This window comes from Berghia stephanieae, chromosome 5 (genome assembly GCF_034508935.2).
Source record: "Berghia stephanieae isolate SIO BIC M18660-M18661 chromosome 5, UCSD_Bste_1.3, whole genome shotgun sequence".
Lineage (NCBI taxonomy): Eukaryota > Metazoa > Mollusca > Gastropoda > Nudibranchia > Aeolidiidae > Berghia > Berghia stephanieae.
The window spans coordinates 58,959,228-58,985,023 of NC_088364.1; the positions used below are offsets into that span (position 1 = coordinate 58,959,228).

A 25,796-nucleotide genomic window follows, 5' to 3' on the forward strand; every position below is an offset into this window, starting at 1 on the left:
TATATAGTTATAATAAATCAGATGTATTCCATGTTTAGGGTTTTTAAATTTTTTTTTCCAGGTTTTGGTGGGTCGTGGTGGGGGAAAGGAGGTGGAGTGGTAGTCCTTTTGGAGGTGGACGTGGTGGTCGTGGACGAGGAGGGTTGGTGGCGGGGGCTTAAGAGGTTAGTTGTATAAAAAGATTTTTATAAGACGGTTCATATTAAAGGATTTTATTTCTATTGACTCCCTGCCTTTTTTGGGGGGTAATAAAAATACATTGTCCCATGTGAAGGGTCTCCTGCCATTAAAAAAATAGAAACAATCATGCTGATGTCTTCAGTTGAGAAAGCTTTGGGTGAAATTTCTATGTTGAAAGTCTATTGTTTTAAACATTTTAAATTGGCTTGGTCTGCTGGGGTTTAAAAATTTCAATTGTATTTAAAGTCCTTGGTAGTCTAGTTTCTGTATTATAGGAACAGATTTTTACAAATACCCTTAACATAATTCATTTTAGCGGGGTCTGTCGGTTTCTTTATGCAGTTGGACATTTTTGTTTATTTAGTACATAATGCAATTTTTAGCTTTTTAGAAAATGTGGGATAAAATTTTATTTTAATCATAGTTTATTATTAATTGTCGTCAAGGGATATAATAATATTGTGTGTTTTGATACAAGTTTTTATGTTGGTGGCAACAGCAAATATTTTTATTGGACGTGCAAATATTGTTAGTTTTAATGAACGTTTAAAAGATAATATTGTGGTCTGATTTAATCTCTAAAGATCTGAACAAGTGTGTGTGTGTGTGAAAGTTGCCAGACAAAGCAAGAAAGAAAGAAAATGACATCCCAAAAATTCGGTCTATCTCGACTGGGGTTTGAATCTCAGATCTTCTGATTGCTGGTCAGATGAAAAGGATTAGTTCACCTTAATAATTTTTCGAAAAGTTAAAAAAACTTACTCTCTTGGTCTGAATAGAGGAATCTGTAGTGTAGGCCCATGGAGCTGGGGTTTATCCCGGGTTCTATAGCGTGAAACAGCAAGTGTTTGCTATCCTTTGGATAGGACGCTAGTTGATTGCAACGTATTTTCCGCCCGATCTAATAGACCCAGCTACCTCAGTCACTGCTGGGCAGACAGGAGGGTCGGAAAAATCTTGACTGCACCTGGGATCAATCTTTGGACTCCTGTAGGAAAGCTGAACTAGTGTTTGTTTAAAGGTTGTCATTGCTTATTTCAATGAATGAGTTTATGTGTATGTCTTGGATTATGGAACAAAATTGGATTGATTCATTCTTGATCATTTTTTTATTTCTTTTTCATTCCACAGGGAGAGGTGGCGGCAGTGGTCACAGAAAGACTTTTGACGATTCTGATTAAATGTTTTATTATAAATATAGGGGATATATGGGAGGGAGGGGAGGGGTATAATGATTTGACAATTCCAATTTAAAACTGAATGATTTAGGATAATGGGGAAAGGGGTGGGTGAGCTGTTTTTAACGGGGTTGAGGGTTGGGGACATTGTAAAATATAATTTCTTGTTTCATTTTGTTCATGAAGTGGTGCTGAGCAACAATGTTATGGTTTATGAAGTGCTATAATTTTAGTGTTATGAGATGTATATTACTGTTAAGAATGTTATCCTTGTTGCTGGCCCACTCACGGCATCCCCCCACTCACTACTCATCATCACCACAACGCAAATCTTCATTTAATGGTTTTCATGTGTACAAAGTTCATTTTCACAGCTATACAGAAATAAAAAAAACCTATTTGGACCATTTATTTTTTCTTTTCTTATATCATTCCAATGGTTTGGGGTGTGTTTTATTGACTTGGGTTGTCGCTTGAATTCCCTTAATGATCTATGGTGGTTGCTTTTGTGACTTAAGTATGCTATATATTAAATTTTCCTCTTTGCTTTCTGTCATTTACTGGGATGAGGTTACTTGATCTTGCCAAATCCATCTTCTATCCTACTAAGCTCGAGCACGATCTCGAAAACACGGAAATCTCAAACAGTACAGTTCCCCATTTTAATCCCTCTATTTTGTTAGTATTGGCGACACGGAAATCTTGAACAAACTGGACAAGTCACATCGCCTTAGCTCAATCTGCACTGCGGCTGACGCCTGGGTAATAGGCTTCAACAATCATGACATCACTTCCCTCGTAATGACGCTAAGTTACTGGCTCTAAACTATCGGAACAATATAAAATATTTCTCACTCAATCCCATGTCCGAGGGGGGGGGGGGGGGGGTCTTGCGTGAAGAAGTTAAGTCTTCCGTGAAGAAGTTAAGTCTTCCTTCATGCCTGCCTGTTGCTAGCCCTATGTAGCAGCTCTGTAACCGACATCTCTGTCCATTCTTTTTTATTGTCCAGCCACATATTCCTTTGGCGCCCTCTTCTGCGCTGGCCTTCGACTGTGCCCTGTAGGACTCCTGCTCAGGCTATGGTGTCCAAACCAAGACAGTTTTCTGAGCTTCACAGTCACTATAAGAGGTTCTTGTGAGACTATTTCGTCGAGGACTTCGTTTGTGATGCTCTGTATATGACACGTGTAGCAGTCTTCTATAGCACTTGCTTTCAAACGCCTTTATGCGCCGTTGTGCATTGTAATTGTAAGTGTCCAGGCTTCGCGTCTGTACAAGATACAAGATTGACAACACCAGTGATTTATACAGTTTGACCTATTAAGACTCGTGCTGCTTTTCCAAATCTTTAGTCATCACTGATGTTGCCATTGCAATTCTCTTTCGAATTTCAATTGTGCTAGTCCCATCTTTGCTTCGTGTCACACCTAGATATTTGAATGTCGTGACCTCTTTTAGTTTTTCATTTCCCACTGTGATGATTGTGTTGCTTTCTGCCTTGCTGTTCACCAAAATTTGTGATTTTTTTCGGTACTTATTTCCATTCTGTATTGCGATGCACATTCAGCTAGGCAGTCTGTTAAGTCTTGTAGTTCTGGTTCTCTGCCTGCCAGTAGGTCAATATCGTCCGCAAATCTTAAATTAGACGACGGGCGGCCGCCGATGGATATCGAGGTGTGGTAACTCTCCAGCACATCTTGCATGATGCTTTCAAGGAATATATTGAATAGCATCAGAAATAATATGCAGCCCTGTCCGACTCCTACAGTAGTATTGAAAGGAGTTCCTAATTGGTCATTTACCAGGACTGTGCTGTTTGACCTGCCAAACAATTACAATGCCTCTATTGTCTGGATGAGCCCTTCTTCAAAATTATATTTCCTCATCACATTCCAAAGACCATCATGCCAGACTCTTGTCAAATGCCTTCCTGAAGTCTATAAAATTATGGTACAGCGCACGCCGGTGCTGAAGGCATTTCTCTGTGAGCACCCTGCAGTTAAATATTTGCTCAATGGTACTTCTTCCTGTTCTGAATCCTGCCTGATCTAGATTTAATTCTGTTACTGTTATGGATTATTCAGAGCATGATTTTGCTTGGATGGCTTATCAAGCTTATTGTTCTGTAATTCTTGCATTGTTTTAAGTTCCCTTTCTTTGGGAGGGGTATGACGATGGATTGTGTCCATTCTTTGGGCCATTCTTTCTGATCTAATACCTTTTGGCAGAGCATTGTGAACACGTTTATTACTTATTCTCCGTCGTATTTTAGCAGTTCAGATGGTATGTTGTCAATTCCTGGTGACTCATTAGGTTTAAGGCTTTTTATTGCTGCTTCAACTTCTTCCTTTAAAATGGGTGGGGTATTATCGCTCACTTCCGCTGTATGACAAATTGTACGAAGTACTGAATTGCTTGTATTTAGCTCTATGTTGTACAGGTCACTGCAGTATTCTTTTAGTTACTTCATCTTTGTCAGCAAGTTGCCATTTTTGTCTTTGAATGCGGTAGTTTTTGGTTGTACAGATTTTGTAATTGGCTGCCTCTATTCTCCCCCCCCCCCCGGCCGATTGGATTACCGAAAAAAAACGTCGCCGGCTTTTTGCGATTTGGATTTGATGTTTTTTTTTTTTTTAATTGTGCAACTTGTGACAAGAAACTTAACAAATTACTGCATTTCAACCTTTGGATTAAACATACAACAATTGTGGACTACTATTATGAAGACTAGCATCGGGGGGTGAGAATAGTCACTTCGTTTGTAATTAGCCTCAGTGTATTATAGGCATATTTGCTGTCTCCCCGTTCCATTCCTTGTTCGATGTTACGGCATTGCTCCATCACCCATTTTTTCTTTTCTGTTACGTAGTTTTTTCCTCACCTCTGTGTTTATTTGTTGGTACCTTGCTTTATCCTCAGCACTAATGTGTTTCTTGCTCTTCAGGTTTCTTCGTTTATCGTAAAGGGCCAGTGTCTCATTTGTCACCCATGGTTTTTTTAATTTCCTTTTTCTCAGCCCTAACACTTCTGCAGTTGCGGAAAGGGCTTCATTGATGTCTCTATAGATGTCGTCCACGCTGCGAATTTGCCCCCTATTTGGGCTTGAAAAATGTCAGCGACATTTGGATCTTTCGTCTAGGTCAAAACGTAAACGGGTGGCCTTTTGTGTGTGTCCTTTCAACTAGTTTTATCTTGAATGTTCCAAGTACAAGATCGTGATCGCTGCCAATGTCTGCGCCTAGATATGTTCTTATCTTTGCTGTGTTTATGCTTGATTTAAAGCGTTGAGGTGTCAAGATATAGTCAATTTGATTATGTACTTGTCCATCAGGAGAATGCCACGTGGTGGTTCTTGACATCTTGTGTGTATGTAATGTATTGGCAATTGTGAGGTTATGTGTCTTTGAGTCGAACTCAAGTAGTCTCAGGCCTCTATCAATTGTTTGTCCGTATCCGAAACGACCAACAGTTCCAGCCCATTCTTCATATGCATCTGGTCCCACTTTGGCATTCCAATCACCTTGTATTATGAGGATATCCTTCCGTGTTTTTGCAATGGTATCTTCAATACTTCCATAAAAGTTTTCAATTTCTTTATCTTCGTAGTCTGATGTTGGTGCGTAGACGTGTAAAATTGTTACATTTTTGGGTTTTCCTGCAATACGTATTTTTATTGGTCTGCTGGAGATGGGAGTGCATTCAATTATTGAGTTGATGTTTTCTTTCTTAACTATGAATCCTACTCCGTGTTGGTGTTTCGTACCATTTCAGAAAACCAAATCTTGTGGCCTTCCCTTGTTGATATTTCTCCAAAGCCTGTCCATCTCACTTCACAAAGTCCTACAATGTCCCATCTGTACGGCTCTAGTTCATTGGTGAGTTACGTGAGTTACGCCACCTTGCCTGTTGCATAATGGTGTGCGGACATTCCATGTTCCTGTTGTGATTCCCGTTTTTGGGAGGTTCTTACTTCCAGTGTCTGATTTTCCACGTCCACCCTGGAGAGTTCCAGTAGAGCGCGGGGTCGTTGTCTTCCCGGGCCTCAACCGATCCGGTATCTGTACTGACTTCCTTTTCATCTGCATGTCCTTTCGGTGGGCTTGATGAACTCGGCGCGCCCATCTCCTCTCCGAGCTGAATCCGAACGTGGTCAGGCTTTTCCTGTATCGATGATATCGATGTGGGGGCCGGGCCTTGTCTCCACCACTCGTCGTGGTCTCGACAGGTCTCTGAGCCCGACGGTTGTCCCTTTCTCCGTCTTCGATTACGATAAGGCGTTGTCCGGCCAAGGTCCAGGGTGCCTACCTAAGTCTGACCCAAGGGGCACGCAAGCTGTTACTGTTACACCACAAGGTATAGTATAGACACAAGTAACAAAAATATTTCTCAGAGGAGCATAAAAGTGTATCCAGAGGATAAAAGCATTATAAATGTGATCATGTTTTGACTTTTATACATTTGATCACATGACATAGTTCTAGCCAGTATGAAGAATAAAAAGTACCGATTTTCTTTGTTTAGAACCACGTTGTTGGGCGACGTAACATCAGACTCAGACTATTGAATCCAATTCATTTCTTCCCTTGGAATAGACCAAGAGACAAATTTACCCTATGGGATGAATAAAGGGAATTTTTCTTTTTTTTAAAAATGTATTTTTATCCCTGATTGCTCAGAAGGATTTTCGAGGGAATGGCCGTCCCCATGCTTGTCCTTTGGTTATTTAGTCCAGTACAAGGGGTTTTTGCTATGATTTTGCTTTTCCCATGCCTGCCCCCAGGTCGTCAGGGGTGAAAATGAAAATCAGTCCTAGCCTCTACGCAATTTCAAACTCAAAATTATGGGACTAAAAATGGCAAATTTTACCAGAAATTTTGCACAAAGTTGGGGAAAACAATTACAATTTACAATAAAAAATTGCTGTCAATAAAATTGTTATAATAAAGAAGTAAAAAATTCGGATATGACCTTTTAACTTAAATAGTAAAAGGTCATATCCGAATTTATTTTTAAAAAAAAAAGAAGAGAATCAAAAGAATGACGTCCTACATGTTAAGTGTTGCAGTTGGCCAGGGACCTCTTGTAAAGCGCTTTGAGCACGTTTAGTGGATATTGCGCTATATAAAAGATCAATTAAAAAAAGGTTCGATGGGGAAAGGTCCACATAGATGGACGTGTATTTAATACACATGCAAATACATTGTAAGTGCACGTCAAGATAGATCGACGTGTACAAATATTCAGGTCTGACTCTTGACATTCGTACCCAATTATGGGCCTAGTTTAACATTGTTATAATGGACAGTATTTTGCGTAATTTCTTGAGATTTCTATAACAACAATGATCCCATAATGAATTGGGTTATCATGCCTGCAGATAAGTGAACGTCGATATAGATTATTTTGTTTTCAAAATTTTAAAGACAGATAATAGTTGTGTAGTATTGACACTTTTCATGATCACAAATTATCTGGTAGCGTTAAATAAAATTTAAAAAACTAAAATAAAATTCCCTTTATTCATCCCCATGGGGAAATTTGTCTTTAATGTCTATTCCAAGGGAAGACCGGAATAACCCAGGCGTCAGCCGCAGAGCAGCGCCGCAAAGTGAGCTAGGGCGAGGTGACTTGCTCAAAGCCACACAGCGAAGCGGCGGGTGATTGAACTCGGTACCTTTCGGGTACGAAGCAAAGACCGTACCGCTGAGCCACGCTGTCCCGACGAAGGAAACAAATTGCGATTCACTGGAATGTCATCTTTTCAACATAGACTTTAAAAATTAGAACTGAACGATTGGAAAATATTTTGTCATAATGCCGACGTGGACTTATTCGAAGGTCTCGTAACCCAATTCCTTATGGGTTCATTGTTGTAATGAAAATCTCCAAAAAAAAAAAAACAAAAAAAAAAAGACGCAAAATGTCCATTACAACAATGTTAAACTAGGCCCATAAGTGGATTCGGATATCAGACCTGCATATGTACACGTCGCATAATCTACAATTGACTGACCCAGACTGATAACCGCGTGTCCGGTTGTGATTATTACAGCTAAATGTATAGTATTTTTGTTGTCTTTCTCCGATACAAAACTGAAATAGCTACAACTGAACATAAGGATACATTAAGCCGACTAAAGGGTTAGATTGCTGTTAATCTTTTTCTCAGGGGTGCCTGTGTTCCAAAAGTGATGGTTTGTCCGTCATACGGTGTGATTCTCGCTTTCAAACCGGTAGATCGGTGGTTCAAGTCACTCTGAGTGCAGCGCAAAGTTGAGTCCTTCGTGTAAAATGAGTGTAATAGTGTTGTCTCGTCCTACATGTTACTGTTGGCTTGTAACATGCTTTACGCGCATTTAGTGAATATTGCCCTGTATAAAATCTCACTTTACTTTTTTTAAAACAACAACGTGATCTTTAAATTAGCGCATTTGGACTCAGAAGACAATGAGCTGTATTGGGTTGTAGGATATATAGACACAAACATTCCTATACTATTAATATGAATGAACTCACTACTTTTGCAAGGGAAATAACTCCGAAATTGTTTAGGTTTTGTTATTGTTTATCTCATCAACACGTTGTTTCGCCTTGTTCATTATTTTGTCATAAAGAGAAGCAAAGAAGTAAAGGGAAACAGAAAATGTCAAAGAAAAAGAGACAAGAGTCTAAGGTGAGCATTTTAATCGAAAATTTCTCTATATATACTTTCTTTCTGATACTTAATAACAGTTTAAGTTTAAAAGGATTGCTTCATTTTCGAGTGAATGGCCGGCATCATGCATGGCATGGCAGTCAGTGCAGTGGCAGAGAGAGATAAGATAATTTTTTTGTTTGTTTGAGTTTGTTTGTTGACTTTGTGATCTTGTGCTGGCTGAGTGTCAATGTGAAGTGGGAATTAATTTGTTCCACTGAAATTGCATGAAATGTTAGGCGTTTTATTTGTAATTCTGGATTGGTAGCAGAGGCGAGGGAGACAAATATTTTGCCGTTAAATTAAAGTTAAAGTTAAAGTTTAAAGTTTATTAAGAGAGAGAGAGAGAGAGAGAGAGAGAGAGAGAGAGAGAGAGAGAGAGAGAGAGAGAGAGAGAGAGAGAGAGAGAGAGAGATATAACGGAATATCTAAGAAAGGGAATATGGGAGTACAATGAATGCAACCACTGGTAAACGACAACCCGTGGATAGTGGACAGTGACCTCTGGTCCCAATTTATTTGTGATAGTTATTTTAAAAAAACCCCACAAAATAATAACATGCATTTTTGTAAAACCCCTGTTTTTTTTTGTATTGAAATGATTAAAACATCATTCCACAACTTTCATATTAGGCTCGTGCTGAAGAAGTTTCGTCCAAGGCAGAGTCAATTGAGGAGGAAATTACTGAAGAAGCGGAAGGAGGTAAAGTTTTTACACCATCATTGAAGCTTGTGATTTACCAATTATTGTCAAATCTCCAAAATAATGTAGATTTCTTGGAGGTTTTTTTTTTCAAATTTTTTTTATGGCATTCCTTTTTCAACTTTTCCATTATTATTATTAAAAAAAAAATTATCAGCGTTTTTCTATTGGAAATTTTACATTTTCGAAAGTTTCTCATCTTAATATATTTATTTTAATCTTTGCTTTGTGAAACTCTCTGTCCATTTGTCACAGATGATAATAATATGCCATCATATCTTTTTTGATTAAATACCTGTTTAAGATTTTATTAGTGATAGTAGTAAGTGGTTCTTAAAACAAACAATATTGAAAAGTTAGGCTGAAATATGTCATTTAGAACTGAGTGATGTTTATTTATTTTTTTCCAAATCATTTTACAGTTTGTTCATTTTTTTTCTTAAACAATAGAAGTAAATGGGAAGAAGACAATCGAAGACAGAGATGACAGTGATACAAATGAAGAAATGGAAGTAGAAAAACCGACGACAAAGAAGAGGAAAATGGAAATGTCTGTGAAAGAGCCCAGCCCTAAAAAACTTAAAGGTAATTTTGTAATTTTTCCTTTTTAAGGGAGTATCAGAACTGCCTTGTACTTGTACTACGAAAAATTGTAAAATTACGAAACTTCAGCTAAAATTTCCAAACTTTATGAGCATCTCTCAGTCATTAAAACTTATTAAAATTAAAGTTGATGCCAGACTACATAATTTTAAGGATTTTAAAGTGTTATTTTCTGGGTGGGGTTCCTGACCTCCCATAGTGGGCATGGAGGGACATACTGTGTCTTCTATCCCTTTATATCTGTTTTCCAACATGCTTTCAGTCTTTGTCTTGGAGTCCTAGCTGGGAGGGAAACAGTCAAATGCATAGTTATTGTTTTGAGAGATGATATTTTTTTCCTTGTAAATCATCTCTCCGTTATGTATTATTATATTTTTTATTTTGAATGTATAATGTAAGCATTTGAGTATATTCCTCTTTGTTGGATCTTGTGTTTGTGTCCGGATGAGACTTATAGGTGATCTCAAACTAAGTACTTTGATGGTATGATCTTGGAATCTACATCTGATCCCTATTTGTTCCCAGTTCCCCTTTGTCTTACTTTTTCTTGGGTGATTTAATTGTAATTCTAGAAATTTTTACTATCCCATTTTCTTCCTTTTTACTGGTGCTGATATAACCTAAATGTGTTGCAAGCGCCGAAAAAACCCTTAAAAACAAAACAAACAAACAAATTGTTATTTAACTGTTAACTAGAGTGATTACAATTTTTATCTCCTAAAAATTACGAATTTTAAAATTTTCAAGTTGGCAGGTCTGTAATATGCAATCATTTTTTATCATGTAGAATTTGTTCAAGTCAAACCCCATCGTCAGTGCTTTTGTCTTCATGTTTGAGTTTGAGACGTCAGATTGTCCAAGTTGTGAAAGAATTATTTTGATATATTTTTATTGATTGGTTTCTCAGTTTTAATTTTGAATCATCATATTCATTTTAACCCATCATGATGATACTTGAAACTTTAAAAAAATAATTTTATAATAAACTTTTTGATTTCAAAATTATTATTAGAGTAGAGTGATAAAGTAAATATTTTTTAGAATGTGCCAAAATACAATTTATGGGAAAGAACAATATTTAGATTTATTCCATATGCTGTTCAGACTTTCTTTTGATAAGAATTTCCATCATTATGTCCAGGAAAGTCGAAGAAATTATTGGTGAGAAACTTGGGATTTGGCACGGATGATCGAGCTCTAAAGAATGCATTTTCAGGCTGTAAGTTGGCGAAGGTTCCAATATTTTTGGACACTGGAAAAAAGAGAGAGTAAGTCAAATTATAATTGTTGAAGTTTTGATGATAATTTATTATGATTTTATCACATTTGAGTGGTTCTTATACAAAGGAACTTAGTACTGTTTAAAAAAAAGAGAGATATAAATTCCCCCCCCCCCCCCCTCCCTCCTTGATGTGTTCTGACTGGAGCATTGGGTGACACTGCAAAGGAACACCAGCATAGCTATAAAATACCTACTTGCTTACAAAGTCTTATTGATCCGAGAGCCAAAGATCGAGTCAATACGTTTCTGATTTGGGTTAAAAATCATATTATAACACAGTAATGCTAAAACTCCGGTTTCACCAGAAAAAACTCCGGTCTGGAGCAAAAAATTCCGGGCTCCGGGCAACTTCCGGCAAATTCCGGTGAGGTCAATTTGTTCCAAGAATACCAGCCCCCCTTCCTTTACAACCACCACATCATCATTACCACTGCTACTACAACCACCACCACCACCAACACATCACTACCACTACTACTACAACCATCTCCACCACATCATCATTACCTCTACTACTACAACCACCACCACCACATCATCATTACCTCTACTACAACAACCACCACCACCACATCACCATTACTACTACAACCACCGCCACATCATCATCACTGCAACTACCACTACTACTACAGCCACCACTACCACCAAATCATCACTACCACTACTACTACTGCAACTACAACCACCACCACCACATCATCATTACCACTACTACTACAACCACTATCACCACATCATCATCACTACCATTAATACTACTACAACCACCACCACATCATCATCAGCACTACCACTACAACCACGACTACCACATCATCACTACCATTTGTACTACAACCATCACCACCACATCATCATCACTACCACCACTACTACAACCATCATCACCACCACATCATCACTACCACTACTACCACAACCACCACTACATCATCATCACTATCACTACTACTACAAGCACCACCACCATCTAATCTTCATCACTACCTCCACCACTACTACTACTACTACTACAACCAACACCACCACATCATCAACACTACCGCTGCTACTACAACCACCACCACATCAGCATCACCACCACAACCACCCAACCACATCGTCATCACTACCACTACTACTGCTACAACCACTACTACTACTACTACTAATCAGTGATGATACTTTTCCGCGGATCCGCGGAAATCCGCGGTTTTCTTTCCTTTCCTCGGTTTTCCTCCTCAGATCCTCGATCCGCGGATATTTCCTTCATTTCCTCCTTTTACTTTTTTTTAATATAATAAATCTTTAAAAAATACCTCCTTTTTAAAAAAAAAATATATATAAAAAAAATTTCCTCCTTTTACTGGACTCCGGGCGTTTTAAAATTGTACTCAAAAGAAGTCATCCTGCCTACTTTCCTGTGGTGCAAGAATGTTCTAGGTGAGTTTTCCGTTTTTCCGAGACTTTTCCTCCTTTTTGACTTTTTGTGAGTATCATCACTGACTAATGCTACTACAACAACCACCACTACAACATCATCATCATCACTACCACTACTACTACAACCACCAGCACCACATCATCATCACAACCACTACTACTACAATACAACCACCACCACCACATCATCATCACTACCACTACAACCACCACCACCACATCATTACCACTACTACTACTACAACAACAACCACCACATTATCATCACTACCACTACTACTACAACCACTACTACCACATCATTAGCATCACGACCACAACTACTACAACCACTATACCACCACCACATCATCATCACTACAACTACTACTACAACTACTACTACAACCACTATACCACCACCACATCATCATTACCACTACTACTTCAACCACCACCACCACATCATCATCACTACCACTTCAACCACCACCACCACCATATCATCATTACTACCACTACTACAACAACAACCACTATCACATCATCACTACCACCAATACTACAACCACCAACACCACATCATCCTCACTACCACCAGTACTACAATCTCTACCATTAGGTTTTGGCGCTTTACTTCATTTGAAATAAGGAAACTTTGAGATTGTATTTGGCAATTTGTTTATATATCATAATATAATTATAATCAATTATCTATTTAGAACTATACAATATGTAAACACAATGCCAATTACCATTCCAATTCCTTTTTCTTGTGTGCGGACATTCCTCTTTCGGCATTGAAATTCCTACGAGTGGTGTCTGAAACTCCTGTGAGCCAAATTTAAAGTTGGCGTCTATGTATAACACCTTATGCTCATATCTAAGAAAATTGAAGAATAATGAAATAGTAAAATTGGATGGAATACGACACCTTAAAGTGTTTGTTTTAGTAGCGCATCATCAATCAGTCAGATATCACTGTTTATCTGGTCCATGTTTTAATAAGAAGCAAGAAGAAAGGAGGTGTTACAACATCACCTCATTGATCTGTCAGTGACCCGTAATTTAACAGGAACAATGAAGAAAAGGGGTGATGTGATTATATTTATTTATATCGACTTTTGTCTGTCTGTTGTCTTAGCAGCAGTTAAAGTATCAGGAACACAAATTCAGGAATTATTTTCAAGCTCATGAGGCATCTATGATGTTATTTGAGAGAGAAAAGTTGGTCATGGGTTGTTTGTGTATCACTTTAAAGAGATGCATAGGTTTCCTCCATTTATTAGAATGAATGAAAATGTCATTGTATATATTTTCCCTCCTTCTGTGAATTCCGTCTTGTTTTTTTAAAATGTCCTTTTCAGAATTGGTTTTGTGGAGTACAATACAGCAGAGGAGGCAGCCAAAGCATTGGAATTAATGAACGGCCAGTCCATTGGTGGCCGACAAATTTCCGTTGAGTATTCTATTGCGAATAGCAAGAAGTCAAGTGATAAGTCTCTTTCATCGTCTTCAAATCCTTCACGTACGAACATATAAATTATATAAGCAATTATAATTACTAGATAATAATACTTTTTACTGCTATATAAAGATAATGATTAGATATCCTTTTTTTTTTTTTACTGGAATGAAAGAAGAATATTTTCTTATATTTTAATAATTTTATAGGGAATTTGTTCATTGATTAAGGGGGTTTGGATGACAAGTTTATGACTGAGTTGCAAAACTGGCCCTGGCAAAGGGTGTTAGGAAAAGTACTTTTTACTTACTTTACCACACTTGTCTGAGGTTTGAATAAGTACTAGACTGTTGTGGCTCCTAACATGTGTCTTCTTTTGTGACTTGATGGACTTAAAAGTCTTCCGCTTTCGAAGCCATCCAACTTGTTGAACAGACACATGTTTGTTGTGCGACTAGAGTTATAATATATGGGGTAGGCGCTATATAAAAAATTGCATTGTTATTCTTGAATGATTTGCTGTTTTCTGCAGGGAAGGAGAGTACTTTAGTTGTAAAAAATTTGGGCCCTGGCACAGATGAAGATATCTTAAGAGACGCTTTTGAAGGTTGTATTGCAGCAAGAGTGCCTACATTTTCAGACACAGGAAGAAAAAAAGGGTGAGTTGATAGATGCAATAATAATAAGACTGCTGCTTGCTGCTTTTAGATTTTCTTCTTCCGCTTTCAGCTCTTAGCAGAGATGTGTTTGTCAAAGTGACAAATTAGAGAGCAGACACCGGTGTAAGATAAAGATCTGAAAAAGTGTTTATGAAACAATGCCAGACAAAGAAAGAAAAAAAAACCCATCTTAAAAATCAGGCTGGACTGGGGATTCCCATTCGTACTTTTTCAGATCTGTATATAGTAATGCTTAAAATCAGGTCATTTGATTGAAGGCCCACTTGATTGGCTTTTTGTTTGATTAAATTCAAACAAGTCATTTGATTGAAGGCCCACTTGATTGTTTTTTTGTTTTGGTTTTTGTATTATGAAATGAACAGAAACAAACGCCTGTTATTGTTAACCTGTGGTCATGATATTGATCCATTGCAAATTAATTTCCTCTTGATCTAAAGTAGACCCAGCACTTGTTCGCTGATAGATGGATGGACAAATGATCAGGAAAAAGAAATAGAATCTGAAGTCATTATGGAGTCAAATTCACATTTTAAAACAGTCTAATGTTGTGCTGAGTTAGGCTGTTCCCAAATATAAAAAAGGAAATGATAAATCTTTGAATTCCACTCAAGAGCTAACCGTGTATGTCCATATTACCAAAACCATCTTTCTACTTAAGGCAACATTAGTAAAAGTATTGCTTGTCTAAGTCTATTGTAACATTTCTGTTAAGTTGTCTTTTGTACCGTTGTTGTTATTGTTGTGAATTCTATTTGATTTAAGGGAAAGCTTGTCTATTTCTGATATAACTTATTTTTAGTTGAAGAATAATATCAAGGGAGTATACTCATCTTTGGTTTCCCTTGTAGTCTTCTAGTAATAATTTGCCTCCCTTAACCATGCATTTGAAATGATAGTTTAGAATAGTCCCACTACCTCATTGTCTATACTCATCATCATCATCATCATCATAGCTTGTCGCTCCAACACCGAACCCATTCCACAGCATCTGGGCAGCAGACTCTTAGGTCTTGATCTGTGCAGCTGGGCAGGTCCTGCAATGTGCTCCATCGTCTGCTTTGGGCATCCACATGTACACAAGCTGATCTCAGCCAGTTCCCACTTTTTCATGCTTGCAGCTGTTCTCCCAAGTTTTTCCCGTGCTCTGTTTAGTGTTACCCATTCATTCCTGGGGAGCTCAGTTCCGTAGGGCAGTTCTCTCAGATCTTCAACAGTGTTTTTTGCATGATTGTCCCACTCCCTCCATGTGGAAAGTCTATACAGCTGCATTGTCTATACTAATAACACATATTTCAAATTGTTTTTGGTCAATCAAGTTTTATGATTGATCCATTTTTCACTTTTATTTCTGTCACGTTCAACATGAATTAGTAGTATTCCTTGCAGTCCATGGAGCCAGAATATATCTTGGTTTCTATAGCGTGAAACGGACAATAGCAATCACTTGCAACCACTTGGATAGGACACTAGTCTATCAAAAAGTACTTTTCACCAGATCTAACAGACCTAGCTACCCAATCACTGCTGGGTGGACAGGGGAGTCAGAGAAAAAATCTCGTCTTCAGTCCCATTGCATGTGAAACGAGTGCTCTATCAATTGATCTATTCGGACCCCACAACATTAATTAAAATGGAACAATTTTATGGGGTTGGCCATTCATTTGAACACAAGAGAGATATTTAGATTTCTTCTTTGAAGCTCATACCATCATGACATCTGAAGGTATCACAATTTAATGCCAAAAGTTAAAAATCACCAAAAAAAAATAAATAAAGAAGTAAATGTGACTCATATATAAGGGAACAACACAAAACAAACAACGTTTCGACCCTTGGCCTTCGTCAGGAGACAATCAATAAAACACAAAAATGTAAGGTTACAAAAAAATCACATTTTGTCAAATATGGAAACAATATTAAATGTATTGGATGTTGATGCAAGAAGAGGCGCAAGAGAAGGGAGAGGGATAAATGGAGGAGAGGGTGGGCGGTGGGGGTATGTATGTGTTTGTTGTTTGTTTTATGTTGTCCCCTTATATGAGTCACATTTACTCACCGTAGTTTTCTCTCCATTTTATTGGCTCATTTAGGCACCTCTAGTTTTAAATATCACCATATGAAAAAGTTTTCTTCTAGATTAATTTTGGTTTGACCTCAACTGACATTTTGTCTATATCAATTAGGGATCAGTTCATCATTTTCATTTAAATAGATTATTGCCATTGGTAGTTTTATTACCTCTTTCTCATTCTCTCCTTCTGGGTGGGGCTTTCTGATTTCTCAGTGGGCAGGGAGGCACTTACTATGTCGTCTATCCATCTTTTTATGTTTTCCAACATGCTCTTTGTCTTTGTCCTGGAATGAGATTACTTTGGTTTTGTCCTGGCCCTGGCTGGGAGGAAACAGTCAAATGTATATTTCAGAGTTTTGGGAGATGATATTTTTTGTCTTGTAAATCAACTCTCTATAACTATTATGCACTGTTTTATTTTTTGTTTTACATATATATGATTTGTAAGCATTGGAGTCTGTTCCTTTTAGTGGGGACAAGTGGTTGTGACAGGATAAGTCATTTAGGTGATCTCAAACTATGTACACTATAGTATGCTCTTGGAATCTACATCTGTTCCCTATTTGAACTTATTCCCTTTTGTCTTACTTTTTCTTGGGTGCTTTAATTGTAACTCTAGAACTTTTTTTACTTTCCCATTTTCTTCCTTTTTACTGGCGCTGATATGAACTAGATGTTTCGTAAATGTCGTGAAACCATTTAAAACATGAAACAAAACCTCATTCTCTTCTTGTGATATGTCACATCCATATGTGTGGCTATGTGGTCTTGTAGTATGACACTCAATTTGGGATGGAAAGGTCCTGGGTTCGAGCCTCACTCAGCACATAGTTGAGTCCTTGGAAAAGGCTCTTTACTTACATTCTCTCACCGTACTCTGGTGTAAAATGAGTACCTGGTCATTAATAGCGTTGTCTCTGTTGAAAAAAATGTAATATCGCCTCATAGGCATCATGTCTCATTCTACATGTTACGTGCTGCTATTGGTCAGGGACCCTTTGTAAAGCGCTTTGAGCACATTTTGTGGATATTGTGCTATACAAAATCTCAGATTAAAGCTCAGATTCCATTCAATGTCATTTCCAGATTTGGTTTTGTCGAGTTCAAAACAAAGGAAGAGGCAGTGGCGGCCAAGGAGTCCATGTCAGACCAAATAATTGGGGGCAAAGAAATCACCATTGAGTTTGATGGTGTCAAGGTTTCACAAGGTAAACGCAAGATAAACGTTTCAAGGTTACATCTTCTACTTTCTTATGTTTTATAGGTCCTCGAAACATTGTCACTACCTTGATGAAGAGGTGGGGGGGGGGGGGGGGGGGGGCGCTGATAGCAATAAGTGATGGCATCCTCTCATACCTCATTTGTCAGTTTTTCGTTGACAAAGGGGAAACCCGAAACTTCTATATCATCTGTCTTCTTTAATCAAATTGAAGTCCCGTCCCATTCAAATTAACCGTCATTATTTGAGGTTTATATGAAATATTGACATTGTGTGCTGAAAAAAACCCCCCAAAAAACATGAAAACGTGGCCTGGACTTTTTAAAATAGTGGGAGATGGTGGAAATATACTTATATCAAGATTGCCAATTTTCCCTATTTTTACGGAATTCAGTATATTATAAACCCTCAGTATATTTTCCATCACCTATGGAACGGAAAATAAGTACATATAAAAGTCTTTTTACTGGAGTTCAATCACCCGCTGCTGAGCTGTGTGGCCTTGAGCAAGTCGTCTCGCCCTAGCTCAGTTTGCAGTACTGCACTGCGGCTGATGCCTGGGTTATTCCAGTCTTTCCTTGGAATAGACCTGAAAGACAAATTTCCCCCATGGGGTGAAGAAAGGACATTAAAATTTTTTTTGGGTTAAGCGCTTTGATCACGTTAGTGGATAGTGCGCTATATAAGAGCTCAATTAAAATTTTTTTTTTTTTTTAGCATTTCCCCCTTATTTTAACAAATAATAAATTGTTTCTGCTTACATTTCAGTTTTATTTGTAAAGAATTTGAGTTTTGAGACAGATGAACAAGACTTGCAAGATGCATTTGAAGGGTGTTTGTCAGTCAGTTTGCCTGTGTGGCCAGACACAGGCAGGAGAAAAGGGTAAATGTAAAGTCATGATCGTTCTCTGACTTACAGAAACTGTTGAAATGTTTTTATTTAATATCATTATAATTTTAAGTGCATGACCTTATTTTAGAATTTACTAGTGGAGAGCCCGCAAAATTTGTGGATGAATGAAGGCTTGATGTGTGGATAAATAAAGACTAAATGTGTGGATAAATAAAGGCTTAATTTGTGGATAAATAAAGTTTTAATGTGTGGATAAATAAAGGCTTAATTTGTGGATAAAGAAAGGCTTAATGTGTGGATAAAGAAAGGCTTAAATTGTGGATAAAGAAAGGATTAATGTGTGGATAAATAAAGGCTTAATGTGTGGATAAAGAAAGGCTTAAATTGTGGATAAAGAAAGGATTAATGTGTGGATAAATAAAGGCTTAATAGGCACCTATTTATTTTAATTATTATCTTATTGCAAATTTAACTTTCTCTCTTGAGTTCATTTGAATGGTAAATCCAACAAATTTGTACGATTTTCAACTATGGTGAACTGGAGAGAGTTAAACTGGGTGTCTGAATTTTATCGCTATATTATAAGTCGTTTTCTCCAATGAACATCGGATTTTGGTACACTGGGTTTCTAGCACACTTTTTGGTTTCTCCTAAGAAAGTACCAGAATCTATCAATGACCTTATATTGCTCCCATTCCAATGGTTGAGCACTCTAAAGACCCATGTCCGAATATTTTACTTTGTAAAATATTTAAAAGTTGAATTTGATATTTTGGATATAGGAATGGTTACATACACACTTCCAATGATTTTGGAACTGGCAGAGTAGAAGATGTGATGTCACGACTTCTCTGCTCTATTTTTGCCAGCTGAGAATTTCCATTGTTTAATGTGTAGAGAAATCTGCTTATGGTCATTTAAAACAATTTTTTTTCCTCTTATCTTCCTTCAGATTTGCTTTTGTGAGATACAGGACAAAAGACGAAGCGTCAAAGGCCAAAGACTCCATGTCCGGCCAGTCTATTGATGGCAGACAGATTGTAGTAGATTATTCACAGGAAGCTTCTACTAATCGTGGTGAGAATTTGCTTTATTTTTTAATTTGAGATCTTTAAAAGATAAGATTGGAATATGATTTATGTGCAGAGCTAGTGAAACCAAATCAGAGAGCAAAAGAAATGAGACTACTATGGATTCCTGGTCAATGCGACATCAGAGAAAATGAAATATCAGATTCTTTGAACAAAATGGGATCTGAGCAAACACAAGATGAAAACATTAATTAAGTTGTCAAAATCAAGCCAATCATCAAGGCCCATGCAAAGTCAACTGATACAAGACGCACCCAAGCTTCAATAAAAGTGACCCAGTCAAAGTTTTAAATAGAAAACACCAAATCACAATCTTCAGACTGCGATCAGGACAAACAACCTCCTGTAACGCCACATGCATATATATATATATATATATATATATATATATATATATAGAGCTTTTATATAGTGCAATATCCACTAACAATGTTCAAAGTGCATTTTGGTATCTCCTACCGGCTTTCTTGAATTAATGCTAAAATACTCACAACATCTGCCAGACTGTGTGTAAGCTTGAACGTTTATAGTCTGATTGATAGAATTTAGCAGGAACTAATTGTTAAAATGGCTTTCTTAAAATAGTAACAAAGAGCTGAGTGACGTCCATTTCATTCCATCTTTAGGGACCTCTGTCTTTATCAAATGGATTTCAAATTGGAGTAAGTTAGGATGGAAAGAACTTGAATAACCATTAACATGTTTCCAAGATTATTGGTTTAATTCTCTACATTTTCAAAGGAAAAAATAATGATAATAATGATGATTATAATGATAAGTATAATGATAATGATGATGATAATAATAATAATAATAATAATAATAATAATAATAATAATAATAATAATCATGATAATAATAATGATAATAATAATAATAAAAGTAAAGAAATAGTAATGAATGATAAATGATGCATTGGTACTTCCTTCAGGTTTTGTACAAGATCAAGGGTGGCCATTTGTCCGAAGCCATCAAAGAGGTGGTCGTATAAAAAGATGAGATTAGAGGTGAGTCCTATGTAATTGGTTTTAGAAATGAACATTTATCTTTAGTGCATTGTCGCATGCGATTCATCGTGTTCAATGTGCTTCACCGTGTTTCATTTATTTCGACAGCAGGCCATATGGAATCATATGTCCATTTCAGGCAGATCCAGTCATCTGTGAGGCATCCATATTATTGTACACACACTCTCACAATATCCATCACTGCCTCTAATCAGATTCTCATTGACACAGAGCCAAGTAGTAGAGTCATGTGTAGAAAGTACCTAAGTGCAAAAAGTAATGAACAAAAATGAATATAACAGTGCGAAAAGTGCGGTTTAAGATAGACACCGGGATTGATACCACTCACTTTTTTGGAGTGGTGGATAGCTCTGACAGTAGCGCTACCCTCTTCCCGGCCATACAGAGTTGTCGTACCATTTAGGTTGTGAGTTCCAGGCCCCATCGTTGCGACGTTAAAAAAATTGTCTATTGTCTTCTGGAACTTTTCTGCTCACTTCATTCCTTGTTGTTATCAACATAAGTGCCTGCTCCACATACTTTTCTGAATTTCTTGTTGTTGTTTCCTCTATGAGGTTAATCTTTATTTTTGGAAGTTTTAGTTCAGCATTTGGTGTTTTTTGGCTGATAAGTATTGACTTTTACCTGTTTTCTGGGAGCCTGTGTCTTTCATTCAAGTTGTTGGCGATATGTAGCAGAGTTGTTTATTTTAATCTTGTTCTGGGTTTCCATTTTTCTATCTAGGGTCTGGCTAGATTATCTGATTAGGAGAGGTTTGATAACGATAAATACTTAGAGAAAGGAATAGGATAAAAAAACAGGAAAAAAAAATCTTTGAAAATGCATATATATCATTCTATCTTTTTTATTTGTCAAATTTCGTTTTCAGATTTACACATGCAAATGTGTTTGTTGTGTTGAAAGGGCTTAGTGTTTGACAAATGACATTTTAAAAATTATTTCAACCAACAGGAAACCAAAGCTGTAAACCATTTGAACTTGAATTCTCACAATATTTTCTGGTTTTATTATTTTTTTTTCTTTTCTTTTCTTTTTCTTCCACAGGTGAATGTGGAATTTGACGCATGAATGAATTTGATTTTAGGGATTCATCAGATGTGCTTTCCTGACCTTGCTGCAAAAGAAAAATTCAAATAAATAAACGTTTATGGGAAACACATTAAGAAAATGGGGGAATAGAGGATAGCTTTGATCATTTTGTTTTGGAAGAGGGAACCACGGAGACAAGGAAGATTCTGGTGGACTCTTCATGAGACGCATTGTTTCTTATTCGAAATAAGAATACGTTAAATTCATCATATGTTGATGGGAGCTTTTAGCTTTTCAGCTTATTGTGTTGAATTTATTTTTAGAAAAAAAAAAATATACAGTTGCATTCTCTAATCGGAACTCCACATTCCGGATGTCTCCATTATCCGCACTTGTTGCCTTGGCATGGATATTTTTCTTCTTTATTTGTATAGACTTTAGGGACTAGTTCCACTATCCGGATGTCTCTCTAAATGCTGGGAACGGAGGTGTTCGGATCGGAGAGACGTGACTGTATAATATGGTTTATGTTAATGTTGATGTTAATGTTGATCAATTGACACATTTGCTCATAGAGATTTCAAAGTAATCCCACAGAAGATTACAGTAGAATCCTGATAACACAAACACTGCTGAACCAGAAAGATTGCTTGAATTTATAAACCATTTTCAATGGAACACACTTAGATAAAGAGCACAAGGTTGCCAAATTTCCGCATATTTACGGAGTTCACTATGTTATAAATCCTCAGTATATTTTCCAATCATCTGCTAAACGGAAAAAAGTAAGAACATAATGTCTTTTTACTGGAGTTTAGCAAGGACTTAGAAATTGGTCAGCCCATGTGTTTGTCTAACAGTTTGGTAAATTTTTGCCGTCTGAGTTGGCAACCCTGAGAACAGAAAATGTGGGACCATTAAGAGGGGTTCGAAAGGGATAATATCTACTATTAGCTCCTAATTGGGATGTTGGGTAGGTTAGATCTGGCAGATAGTACCTTGCTATTTTATAATAGATACGTGTCCTACTTGCTACTGTCTGTTTAATGTTGGAGACGCAGATTGACTCCAGGTTCAAGGACCTCATGGTTATGAAGAAATTGCCTACGGCCATTTGCTGAGGCGGAGACAGTCAGATAGAATTTTCTATATGTGAGATGTACCTCTTTTGTATCTTAAAATGAAAATATCACACTTTCCCCTTGATAATGTTAAACACTTCATCATCATCATTGCCTTTTTCACCCTGGGTCAGGGTATAGGCCACAGACAAACAGTTTCCATCCTTCTCTATCCTGAGCCAACTTTTTTATCTCATTCCAGGTCTTACCACTTCTCTGTATATCAGCTTCTTTAATTCTTCTCCATGTTCCTCGTGGCCTTCCCCTTGATCTTCTGCCCTGAGGGTTCCAGTCCAATACTTTCTTTGTTATAGTTGAGTCATTCTTTCTAAGCGTGTGTCCAATCCACCTCCACCGTCTTCTTCCTATATCCTCTCCCACTGGTTTCTGCTGTGTTCTTTTCCATACTTCTTCATTTTTTATTCTATCCATCCATTTTATTCTGAGTAGCTTACGCATGCACCTGTTTACGAAAATCTGTACCCTCCTTATACATGCCTGTGATGCGTTCCAAGTTTCACATCCATACAGTAGGACAGACTTCACGTTTGAGTTGAAAAGTCTTAGCTTTAGTTGAAGGGAGATATCTTTAGTTCTCCAAACTCTGTTCAAAGATGTGAATGCAGCCTGTGCCTTTCCTATTCGTGCTTTCACCTCTGCTTCCGTGCCTCCATCCTTGTCAATTATACTTCCGAGATAGCAGAAAGTGTCTATATCTTCGAGTTCCTGATCTTTTACTTTGATCTGCTCCCTTTGACGCGTACCTATCCTCAAGACCTTTGACTTTGCAGGGTGAATTCTTAGACCAATTGATTCCGAGAGCTACAAATAATTATGGACTTTTGATATTGTCAATGCTCAGTCGAAACTGGGTGCGAGTTTGTGAGTACTTGTAGATCAAGTATAAATAAAAAAGTGTTGTCAGTTTAGACAGAAAACAAGAAATCTTTCTTTCTTTGTTTTTTTTGTTTCTTTTTTATTTTGATTTAACATATTTTCAAAGTTATGAGGGTTTATTTACAATGATAAGGAGAGTAGAGTAACACAATTTTGAAATGTTTCTTATTGTTATAACTGTTATTATTATTATTGTTATTATTATTATTATTATTATTATTATTATTATTATTATTACTACTACTACTACTACTACTACTACTACTACTACTACTACTACTACTACTACTACTACTACTACTACTACTACTACTACTACTACTACTACTACTCCTATTACTATTACTACTATTATTATTATTATTATGATGATGATGATTATTTTTATTTTTTTATTATTATTATTATTATTATTATTATTATTATTATTATTATTATTATTATTATTATTATTATTATTATTATTATTATTATTATTATTTTATTTATTTATTAATGTTTTTTTTTTTATTAAAAAAATATATTTTTTAAATTGTTATTTATTTTTATTCATTAAAAAAAATTATTTTTTATTTTATTATTTTGTCTTTTGGTCCACCAATCCTTTTAGTAGAGTTATATTTGGGTTAATTGGATTTTACTGTCAATGCTATGCTGCTAGTCTTCAACTTCAACAGGACAAGTTGTTGTTTTAAATACTAGAATTTTTATCACAGTAGTCAATTTGCATATTTTATCATCACAAATCTCATATTATGTTGTGTAAATACACATTTCATATTTATATTTTTACAAAGATTCATGATATGAAATGAAAACAATAAATAAATAAACTTACAATTTCAATCACAGAAGTACGTCTCATTCTTTGTCAAGTTGATAACACATAGCACTTATTTTAGCTCTTTACCCCATCTAAACAGGCACCAAGCGCTTTACATCGACATCGATTGAAAGATACAAATACACAAACAAACAGATTATTTAATGGCTCAGTGGTAGAGCACTTGCCTCAAACTAAAAGTGTGAGTGGGGTCTTTGACCTCCCAAGGCGGGCAGGAGGTCATGCTGTGTCCTCTGTCCTCTATATCTGTTTTCCGAGTTGCTTTCTGTCTTTGTCCTGGAATGCGATTACTTAGTTTTGTCCTAGCCCTGACTTGGGGTCCTTTACCTGGAGGGAAACTGTCAAATGTCTATTTTTAGTATTGGGAGATGATATTTTTTCCCTTGTAAATCACCTCTCTGTTATTTATATTTTTTATTTGTTTTAAATATATAATGGTTTGTTAACATATGAGTATATTCCTGTTAGTGGGGACCTGTGCTTGTGTTTTGATGAGACTTTTATATGATCTCAAACTAAGTGCACTGATACTGATTGTCTGCTATTGGAATTTACATCTGTTCCCCATTTGACCCCTTCCCCTTTGTTTCACTTTTTCTCGTGTGCTCTTAATTGTAAATCTGTAACTTTTTTTTACTATCCTCTTATTTTTACTGCTGGCGCTGAAATAACCCAAATGTGTTGCAAGCATAAAACCCTTAAAAATAAAAAAATAAAAATACATGTAATGAACCAAAACGAAACTCAAAACATCACACTAAAAGTGTCAAGGTTGCAGCCAAGATTTTTTCAGACCCATCTGTGCACCGAGTGAATGGGTAGTTGGGTCTGTTAGAACTGGCTGTAAGTACCTTGCAATTGGTGCTTAACATTTTGATGGATGCCGACTACTAGATTCTAAGTGAATGTGTTGTAATCTATATTAGGACCTGACTTGAAGCTTGTTAGGCGATATTAATATTACAATTTTTTTCGGACAGTGACAGCGCTGTTAGCGGCCAGGTCCTCGTTTCACACCTGAGTACACCCAGGACCTTTTGATCCAAAGTGAGTGTCATACCACTAGACCACATAGCAGCTCATAAAATTATAAGTATGGGCTTCATCCCAACATATTACCCCTGTGAGGTGACTGGTCACAAATGGTTGATTTCACGTAATGTAAGCAATGTAAAAGAGTAACGACGGGCAGACTTCTGTGCAATTATGTGGTCTAGTGATATCACATTCGCCTTCGGATTGAAAGGTCCTGGGTTCGAGTCTTGCCATAAGTGGCGCATAGTTGAGTCCTTGGAAAAGGCTCTTTACTCACATACTCTCACTGTACTCAGGTGTAAAATGAGTACCTGGCTATTAACAGTGTTGTCTCTGTCCGAAAAAAAAAATATGCGAGGGACCCCATTGTAAAGCGCTATCGATACAACAATAAGACAAGGGGAATAATTCTATCTAT

General features: G+C 36.8%; 1 protein-coding gene and 1 long non-coding RNA gene across 2 annotated transcripts in view; both read left to right on the forward strand.

The window, feature by feature from the left end:
• LOC144973329 (uncharacterized) overlaps nucleotides 1-25,796 on the forward strand; it is a 147,150-nt gene that overhangs the window by 83,508 nt on the left and 37,846 nt on the right. The window lies entirely within an intron of this gene.
• Nucleotides 7,912-21,815, forward strand: LOC144973326 (nucleolin-like). The gene is made up of 11 exons (XM_078915617.1): nucleotides 7,912-8,032; nucleotides 8,687-8,756; nucleotides 9,207-9,341; nucleotides 10,501-10,627; nucleotides 13,413-13,573; nucleotides 14,043-14,169; nucleotides 17,348-17,469; nucleotides 18,249-18,363; nucleotides 19,286-19,410; nucleotides 20,356-20,431; nucleotides 21,497-21,815. The coding sequence occupies exons 1-10, from the start codon at nucleotides 8,003-8,005 to the stop codon at nucleotides 20,421-20,423; spliced, it is 1,080 nt and encodes a 359-aa protein (XP_078771743.1). The 5' UTR covers nucleotides 7,912-8,002; the 3' UTR covers nucleotides 20,424-20,431; nucleotides 21,497-21,815.